The 9,908-nt window shown below is 52.8% G+C and overlaps 1 protein-coding gene across 2 annotated transcripts; it reads right to left on the reverse strand.

Annotated features, from left to right (window-relative positions):
- Positions 1 to 1,290: 1,290 nt before the first annotated feature.
- Positions 1,291 to 9,633, reverse strand: CDKN1A (cyclin dependent kinase inhibitor 1A). Of its 2 annotated transcripts, XM_029241657.1 has the most exons (3): positions 9,563 to 9,633; positions 4,317 to 4,772; positions 1,291 to 2,795 (listed from the first exon to the last, which is right to left on the reverse strand). In XM_029241657.1, the coding sequence occupies exons 2-3, from the start codon at positions 4,759 to 4,761 to the stop codon at positions 2,746 to 2,748; spliced, it is 495 nt and encodes a 164-aa protein (XP_029097490.1). In that variant the 5' UTR covers positions 4,762 to 4,772; positions 9,563 to 9,633; the 3' UTR covers positions 1,291 to 2,745. The 2 variants fall into 2 exon arrangements, with proteins under 2 accessions (XP_029097490.1, XP_029097489.1); XM_029241656.1 differs by lacking the exon at positions 1,291 to 2,795 and having other exon boundaries at positions 3,527 to 4,772.
- Between the last annotated feature and the right edge of the window lie 275 nt (positions 9,634 to 9,908).

Below are 9,908 nucleotides of genomic sequence, written 5' to 3' on the forward strand. Positions count from 1 at the left end.
TACTAAATACTGATCCAGCCCATATATTCTCTGACTTGTTTAAGTGGAGTCCAGAGCAAAAGAGGCTCTGCAATAGGTCCTTGATATGGGGCAAGCTCTTGGGATGTATGACCCAGCATATCCCACGATACTAGAAATATCCATGGGCAATAAGTAAACAGTGTAAAGTCTCCAAAAGCCCCAATGGCAGAGTCTCATCTCAGACCCCTAGGATTCTGGAGCAAAGCCACGCCCTGTACAGCAGAGAATTATTCAGCATTTGAAAAGTAGTTCTTGATCAAATTGCACAATCCAGAGCAAACAGATCATTATTGTTTTAAGCTACTAAGTCTTAGGGTTGTTAACTATGAATAGGTAATCAGAAGATGCAGTAAGAGTACTTTGTTCTTTTTAATGTCATATAGTATTCCACTATATACAGATACCACAACTTATGTATCTTTTCTTATGTTATGGACATTTAGGTTGTTTCTGGTTTGGCTCTGTTATGAATAACGCTGCTATGAACATGTCTTTTGGCAGAAATGTGTACTCATTTCTCTTGAGAACAAACCTAAGAATAGAATTCCTGGTCACGGGGCAGGCATGAGGGAAGGCATCTTCAGGAGATATTGCCAAAGAGTTTTCCAAAGTAGTTAAAATAGTTTATAGTTCCATCAGAAGGTATAAGAGTTCCAGTTGCTCCATATCCTTGCCAACGTTTGGCATTGTCAGTCTTTTTCATCTTAGTCATTCTGGTAGGTGTGTATCTTATTGTGGTTTTAATTTGCATTTCCCTGATGAGTAACAATATATTCTTTACTAAAAAAACCACACACACAAGAAACCAAAATGTTGACAGTGGCACTCTACAGAGGTGTGATGATTTATTATTTTGTTTTGTTATTGTTGTCTGCTTTTTGTTCTGTAGTCTTGGTCTTTCTATTTGCTAAGCTTTCTGCATTTTTAAAATTTAAGTGCTTAATTTTTTAAATTATAAAAACAATCCAGGGCTTCCCTGGTGGTGCAGTGGTTGAGAGTCCGCCTGCCGATGCAGGGGACACGGGTTCGTGCCCCGGTCTGGGAAGATCCCACATGCCATGGAGCGTATGGGCCCGTAAGCCATGGCCGCTGAGCCTGCGCATCCGGAGCCTGTGCTCCGCAACGGGAGAGGCCACAGCAGTGATAGGCCCGCGTACCGCAAAAAAAAAAAAAAAAAAAAAAAAAAAATCCAAAAAACCTCCACCTACTTGCTCTTATAAATACCAAGGTATATTGACAACAACAGTAATATTACAAGTGAAGTCACCAGAAATATTTATTGAGCACCTACTGTATATCCAGCACTGTGGGAGGGGCTTTGAAGGACACAGGGCAGTACAGGACTTATTCTCTGCCCTTGAGAGGTTTACAGTCTAGGTGGAGACAGAAGAACCAGGACATACGGGAGCCAGGAGAAAACAGTCCAGGCCAGGATGTTACAGGAGCTGGAAGGTGTCTGGGGTCAGAGCCACCAAGTGGTTCAGTGCCAGGAAAGACAACAATTCACAGCTCCCGGGCCCATATCCACCCACTTAGTGAGCCCTATCCATAGCCTCTACTCCCGCCATCATAAAACGCCTAACTCCTTGTTCAGTTGCTATTCAAAGTGCAATGAAATGGGGGAGGGGTGGGGCAAATGGAAAACGTCCTTGGATGAGTTCCAGGGGCTGGCGTCACAATCTCCCTCCTGCTTCTCACCCACATACCCCTCACATAGAGAGATCCCCATTCAAGGAGGCCTGTCTGACCATCCAGGACCACCACCCCAAGAGCTAAGAGGAGGGGGTGGTCACTGCTTGAGCTGCCTGAGGTAGAACTGGGGAACCCTACTTCTAGCATGCCCCTTCCCCTTCCAGTCCACTGAGTTGGGGGGACAGGCACCCCGGAGTTGCCACCCAGGGCTGAGAAGGTACAAAAGGGAAAGGACATGGAGGAAGGGAGAGGAGCAGAGAGGGACTGAGAGCCCAGCTGGGAAAGAGGGGCCTCTGGGGCCCCTAGAAAAGTGCAGGGGAAGGCGAAGCCAAACACTGAGGCCGGCTGCCCCATGGGTGGAGGGGAGGTGGGGTGGTCTGCTACGGGACCCGACCTTCCCCACGCCTTCACGGGACTGAAGGGGTTATCAAGGGCCACGAGGGTATCAAATCCCCAGCCCTGTTCCAGGCTGTGCCCACTTCAAGGTCACCCTGCCCAACCTTAGAGGGGAGTGAGGGGACCTCAAAGTTTCGATGATGCCCCCCACTCTGTTGGGTCCCCTTCAAAGTGCTATCTGTTCACTTCTCAAATTACAAGGAATTCAGGTCTGAGAATGCGGGAAAGGGACAGAATTTTGTAATACCCATCAGAGGGTGAGGGGAGGGAGCCAGGTACCTCCAGAGAGTACCACCCAGCGGGTGAGGGTCGTGCCAGCCTCACCGTACCTCAGGGAGAGAGGAAATGGACAGCAAAGGGTGAGGAGGGCTTAAATAATAGTTCACATAATAAAAATACCTAGCACTCTAATAAGCCTATTTTTCTGCTACCTAATTTTTTTTTAAATAATTCTAATGCCAGAGGCTGGGGGTATGAGGAGGGTGGGGGCAAGCAGGGTATATACATGAGGAGGAGTTTAAATTAAAACACAAATAATAATTAAGACACACAAACTGAAGGAATCAGGCAAAAGATGTAGAAGAGGCCTACAGTGGCCTCCTTGTTTCCAGGATGACCTAGCTTCCAGCGGCTGGGTTAGGGCTTCCTCTTGGAGCTGATCAGCCGGCGTTTAGAATGATAGAAATCTGAGGAGAGAGAACAGAAGTCAGCCAGGCCAGGAGGAAGAGGGCCCAGCAGAACCACCCATCCAACACAAACTGCAGAGGGGCCAGGGACCCCTCCCCAGGGCCAGCGGGACACACTGCCAAGTACAGGGAAGAACTCTGGCAACTTCTGGCCCATCTCCCAAAGGAGCATTTCCAGAGCATCCCACCACGCTTCACAGATGTGATTAATAATAGGACTTATGCCCATGGGCCGGCTGTAAGCCAAGCTGCCCTATACAGTAGCCACTAATCCTATGTGGTTATTTAAATTAACTAACGTTAAACAAAATGAAAAATTCAATTCCTCGGTCACACTAGCCAGATGTCAAGTACTTGGCGGCCATGTGTGGCCAGCGGCACTGGACATTTGCATCTTTACAGAGTTCTATCGGAGAGCACTGCTCTGGGGATTGCATTAGATAATCTATGAAAAGTGTTCTGCACAATGCCTGGGCTGTATAAAGTTAGCTATTATTATTATTATTATTATCATTATCAGTATTGTTAGTTCTGACCCAGCTGCAAATTAGCTGTGGGATTCTTGGCTGCATCTCTCCAAGCCTCATTTTCCTCACCTATAAAATGAGGATAACACTGGTATGGTGCTCTGAGGATTAAATGAAATGCTCTCTAAAAGACTTTGGTTGATGGGGAATTCCCTGGCGGTCCAGTGGTTAGGACTCCACGCTTTCACTGCCAAGGGCCCAGGTCCAATCCTTGGTCAGTGAACTAAGATCCTGCAAGCCGTGCATTGTGAAGCCAAAAAATAATAATAACAGTAATAATAATAACATTTTAAAGTAAAAAATTAAAAAAAAAAAAAAGACTTTGGTCGAAGGCCTGGCATACTTAGTGTTCAAATGTCAGTATCATTCATTCAGTTTTCCTCAAGCACCTGCTATGTGTCAGATACCATCCTAGGTGCTGACGATTCAGCAATGAACAACAGAGCCACAGATTCCTTTCTTGTGGAGACAATATCCTAGTTGGGGAGATGGACAATATCAAGATAAGGAAGTAGCTGTTGATAGTTTAAAAAGTGCCAAAAAGAGAAAAATAGGCAGGGAAGGGGGGCTGGAGGTGTGTATGTGTGTTGGGGAAGGGGAGTTAAGTTTGAATAGGACAGCCAGGAAATTCTCATTAGCTTTCTCTCCACTGCAAATTCATTGCGGGACCTTAGGCAAATCATTCTACCTCTCTGGGCCTTGTTTCTTTGCCTACAGAAGGATGGCAAGAATGTCTTATGGTATAGGATTGCTATAAGGACTGAAAGAAATCTAGAAACTTAGCAAAGGGCTTGGCATATAATCAATGTTCCAAATAAATGTTAGCTGGTTGTTCTTGGCAGCAGGCTAGCTGTGTGACCTCAGGCAAGTTACTTCTCCTCTCTGGGCCTGTTTCCCACTCTGAGGTATGAGGAAGCTGGGTCAGATAGTTCAGCCCTTGCACCATGAATTCTGGGAGTCTTGATCCCTTGCACTTCTCTGCACTTGTCCTCACCTGTCATGCTGGTCTGTCGCCGTTTTCGTCCCTGGGAGGTGCCCGGCCCTCCCGGGGACCCCTCAGGCCGCTCTGGGGAGCGAGGCACGAGGGTGCAGGACAGTGACAGGTCCACGTGGTCCTCCTGAGATGTCCCCTGCAGCAGGGCAGATGAGGTGCTCGGCCACTTGCCCCCTCCCAGGTCGTCCCGGGTCCCCCGGGGCCCTGCAGGCAGGTAGAGCTTGGGCAGGCCAAGGCCCCTCATGCGCTCCCAGGCGAAGTCACCCTCCAGAGGTGTCTCCGTGACAAAGTCGAAGTTCCATCGCTCTCGGGCCTCCTGCACGCAGCTGGCCATCAGGGCGTCGCAGTCCCGGCGCAGCTGCTCACTGTCCACCGGGCCAAAGAGGCGGCGGCACGCCTTGCTGCCGCGTGGGATCTGATGGGCATCCCTGGATGGCTCTGACATGGTGCCTGCAGCTGGAACACAAGTAAGACCCTGGTCACCGGAGGAATCAGACCCTCCCTTACCCGGCCGTGCTTCACTCTGTAACCTCAGGCGAGGTCTTCTTACTAGAACGTGAGGTGAGACAATCACTCTGGTTCCTTCCAGCTAATTTTCCCCCACTTCCCTCCCACAGGCTCTCCCAACACCCCAGCAACACACACAGGGTTGGGGCAGAGCTCAGCCAGCCTGGCACCCCAAGGTCACTGGGGAAGTGGGCAGTTGAAGGGCAAGTTTATGTATGTCAACAAAGGCAGGTTTATTGCAATAGCAGGGATCAGGGTCCTGTTTACCACCAGGTATTATCAGGTAAAATCAATTTGTTTTCCTCCCTGAGGTGTCCCTCATGGGTGTGAATACCCCAAGTCTGTGTGAATTGCCAGAGTCCAGCAGTTTTCTAACCCCAGACCTGGCCAGGAGGTCAATTCCCAAGTAAGTGGACAGCTCCTCGAGCCTCCTGAAACCCTCCATCTAGATGCTCATGTGGAGTAATCCTGCTCAGCTACTTAAAACCACCCTGGACTTTGGGGTAAAAAACACCTGGGTTCTAGGGCTTCCCTGGTGGCGCAGTGGTTGAGAATCTGCCTGCTAATGCAGGGGACACAGGTTCGAGCCCTGGTCTGAGAGGATCCCACATGCTGCGGAGCAACTAAGCCTGTGAGCCACAACTACTGAGCCTGCGCGTCTGGAGCCTGTCCTCCGCAACAGGAGAGGCCGCGACAGTGAGAGGCCCGCGCACCGTGATGAAGAGTGGCCCCGCTTGCCACAACTAGAGAAAGCCCTCGCACAGAAACGAAGACCCAACACAGCAAAGATAAATAAATTAATTAATAAACTCCTACCCCCAACATCTTCTAAAAAAAAAAATAAATAAATAAAAATAAAAACACCTAGTCCTAGCTCTGCCACTTACTATCTCAACTTTAAAAAAGTCACTTAATGTCTTTCGGCCTCAATTTCCTCATCTGTAAAATGGGACTGCATGCAAGTCTAAAGCAGGGCTGTAGAAGCATGCTCAAGCAGTTGATCCGTGGGTCCCTCCAGGCAAGGCAGATGGAACAGAGTTGGGAGGCTGTATCTTGGTGGTTAAAAGTGAGGGCTCTGGAACAAGGCCACCTGGGTTGGAATCCAGGCTCTGCTGGGTGAACCTGGACAAGTGGCTTAACTTCTCTGGGCTCTATTTTCCTCATCTATAAAATAGAGACAGCAATAGTGAATGTTTCAGAGGACAGATGTGAGGATTAACTGAGTTAATGTAGATAATGTGCTTAGAGCAGTACCTAGTATATAGAAGCACTTGGAAAATATTATTATTATTTCTCTCTGCCTTTAGTTCTGCCTGAGCTCCTCCCCATCACTCCACCTGGGCCACTGCCTCCTTCAGACAGCAGCTGACAGGTGTTGTGCGCTGAGGGCCTTTCCCAAGGATGTCATCATGCAGGCAGCCTGGGGGTGAGGAGCAGCTAGGCAGGGCAGGGCAGGGAGATGACTTCTCCCAGGCTGAGCCACATCCTGCCAGGCATATGAGGTGACCTGAAGTCTAGACAACATGAAAGCCCCTGCCCCATTTTGCCTGCATCCAAAGAACCCATTTTTCAGGCAAAGAAAATTAAAGGCACCCGTCTACCTGGTTCCTCTCCTCCCACTTCAGGAGAGGGAAAACTAAGGATGGGTTTGCCCGTGAGGGAGTGCTGGCACCTTCCTGCCCTGCTCCGGCCTGACTCCAGGATTAGCTCCTGCACGACCTTGACAGGGACTGGGTTTTCTGGGGACAAGTCCTGCTTTGCAGGCTCTGAGGGTGAAAGCTCTGCTGAGTGACCTCCTGGGACAGGAAGCCCTGAACCCACACCACACCTACCCCTCCACACTCCACCTCTCACAGTGAGTGGAGCCCACAACGCAATGTCTCAGCTGATAGGGGAGGGGAGGCACTAGGTGACCTCAGATCAAGTTAAAAGGGCAGGAGTTATGAGACTTGCCCCAAAACCACACAGTTAAAAGGATCAAGGGCCACTGCCACATAGAGAGGGGTAACATAGTGCAGTGGGCAAAGCCCACAAATAACCTTTGCTCACTCTCTTCAGGGCAAGGATTGAGATTTATTTTTATATTTTATGTGCCAAGGCCTGTTCTAAGAAGTTTACAAATATTTTCTGAAAAAGTGAGTACATTAGCTCTTTTACCGAAGAGGTAACCAAGGTTCAGAGAAGTTAAGTAACTTTCCCAAGGTCACACTGCTCACAAGTGGCACAGCCAGGATTTGAACCCAGGCCTGAATGCCCTGGGTTCTGTGCTCTGGTGTTGAACCCTACTCCCTCTCTAATTTTGAGGTTTCTTAACCAGAGAGCCACTTGAGCTTTTTCAAAATGTAGACTGACAGGCCCCTCCTTCCCCAGACCAATTAAATTCAAATGTTTGACAGCTCTCCAGATGGGCATGTTTGGGGTGCCAGCCAAGAGGGCACACACAGAATGTCCTGAATAGACACTACGGATCTCAGTTCTTCATTGGTACATGGAGGAGAAGCCCACCTAGGGCTTTATCAGGGAGCTGGATATTCTCTAGCTTCTAGGAGCTGAAGATGGGACCAGAATCCAGGCAGGGACCCTCTCTACTTCTGCTACCCCTTCCCTTACGGCTCTCATAGGCTCCCCACCAAAATCTTCTCTCATGCCCATTATTATAACTCGCACCTCAGAGAAAACAAACAAAAACCCTTGTTTTACAAACAAGTAACTGAGAATAGCTTCCTTTGTTGGCCTTCCTGCCTTCGACTTCAACCATATTTTCATACTCAAATAAATGTTAAGCTCTCAGTAAACACTGCTGAACCAATAGGGTACTCTTTTTAAGAGGCGGGGGAGCGACCTCAGATCAGCACTGGAATAGCGGCGGGAAGCAAAGGCGGGTGAAGCCTCCTTCCGCGGGAAGGCGTGTTTGCTATTAGCGCTGGGGCCAGAAGGGGGCGCTGGTCTACAGGAAATCACGCGCGGGACGGGAGGTGCGTGGGCAGAGCCTGGGACAGCGGCAGGGAGTTGTGATGAGTCAGTTTCCTGCAAAGAGCTCCCAGCCCGCCAAAACTTCGCTTCCACTCCGGCTGCACGTCACCCCAGGGTGAGGAGGGGGAGCGGGAGGGGGAGCGGGAGCCGCGAACACGTCACGCTGAGCCAGCTAGGCTTCCAAAACCCCCGCCAGTGTTGGGAAACCGCGCGCTCTCGCGCCGTCTCTTGTGACACACACGCGCGCGCGCGCACACACACACACACCGCAAGCACAGGCGCGCCGAGATCTGGTCCCTCCACCTTATCTCCACGCCCAAAGCAGGGGATGAGTCAGATCCCTGGAAAATAAAAATAGACGGGAGCAACGAAAACAAAACCGCTCTTAAGTCCTCCCCGAAACGCAACGTGGAGGAAGGGAAGGAAGGAGGGAGCTGCCTGGGCGCCCTAAAGTACCAAACCAGTTCCAAGATTCTCGTCCCCACGGGGAGGGCGCGTGTCCCCCGGGGGCCCCTGACAAGGCAGACAAGGCGGACGCACCGTGGTCCGCGCTGGGCGGCGGCGCCCGAAGGGCGACTCGCCCTCCTGCTCAGCCGTGTCGCCCTCGGAGAGGGAATTCTGGACTAGGTTGGGGGCGCCCGGAGCCCCCGAATGCAGGCGACGGAGGTCCGGAGCGGCGTCGCACCCCGAAGCCCCATCCCTCAAAGACACGACCCCTTACCCCCTTCCTCCCTTGGCGGGGGCTGTGTGCCCCGCCGCCCCGCAGAGCAGGGCTCGGCCCCCGCCCCTGAATCCGTCCGTCCGACCCAAGGGCAGGCTGGGCCGGGGTTCTCCCGGCAGCGGTGGGAGAGAGGTAGGTCCGGTTTCTGCGCTTCCCTAACTGACTGGCTGGCGCAAGCCCACTCAGCGCCGGGCCGCGGCTCCGGGTCCTCGAGGGCGCGCCGCGGGGCGGGGACCGGACACCCGGTCCTGGACCTCCTGGTGTCCCGGCTTCCCTGGGAACACTCTGTGCCAGCCAAATAGGTCACTGTGCTGATGGGGGGACAGAGACCGTGGAGAGGCAGGGAAGGGGACTTCTGGGGGAGCAGCCGTCTCCCAGCCCTGGCGGGGATCTGACCTTACCCGGCCCCGTTCCCTGGGGTCTTCTTGTCACCGTGAGTCACCTCCTTGCTAGCCCTTAAGGGACGTGTCCCGACACGTTCCCAAGGGCCGGAGACACAGCCCGCGCTGACCTCAGCGCCCAGCCTATTGGCAGACACGGCAGCGTTGGGGACCGAGACCTCGGTTCTGGGCCGGGATGGCACCGATTGGATCCGAGAGCCGCCCGGGAGCGGATCCCAGATGAACCTGCTCGGCTTTCCCCACCCCTGCCGGACCCCTTCGCGGACAGGGCTTCATCCCCACGCCGCAAGCGCACCAAGCCTGGGGCCCCGAGCTCACCCTCCGCCCGGTCCACGCCGTCCCTCGCCCCAGCTGAGCTTCAAACGGAGGGAGCGTAGCGGGGATCTCTGAAATTAGTGCTCCCTCTCCCCGCCCGGAATCTCCGACACATCCCGGCCCCTGTCCCACGCGCACATATAGACTCGGGTGTGCGCAAAACCGAGCCCCAAGCACGGACGCACGCACGCCATTCACCTGTGAACACAGTACACACACGCCGCTGCGGACATACACCCACGGAGGTGCGCGGACACACACGCGCACACGCTCGGCTCAGCTCAGAGCCGCAGCCCGGGATTCGCTCTTGCCTGCCCTGGCTCTCTCACCTCCTCTGAGGGTCTCGGTGTCTCAGTGAATCCGCGCCCAGCTCCTCGTCGCCCAGCTACCAACTCGGGCAGCTGCTCACACCTAAGCTGGCGCCGCCTGCGCTCCCCTTATAAAAGGGCTGGAGGCGGGACCTGCTGCTCCGCCCACAGCGCGCCGGGGACCGGCCTCTGGGGGGACAACTGCGGCTCCCGTGCGCTCGCAACAGCGCTCTGGAAACCTCTGCGGCCAACCTCGCGTGCTGCAGGAGGGCGCTTCCCTCCTGCCCACTACCCGCGCCTGGGTTTGTACGCTTGACACATTTCCCCACGAACTGAACTCCAAATCTGTTTTTTTCAGTTGGGGAGT

The sequence above is a fragment of the Monodon monoceros genome, unplaced genomic scaffold, assembly GCF_005190385.1.
Source record: "Monodon monoceros isolate NGI ecotype Baffin Bay Population unplaced genomic scaffold, NGI_Narwhal_1 Super_Scaffold_3, whole genome shotgun sequence".
In the NCBI taxonomy this organism is placed as follows: Eukaryota; Metazoa; Chordata; class Mammalia; order Artiodactyla; family Monodontidae; genus Monodon; species Monodon monoceros.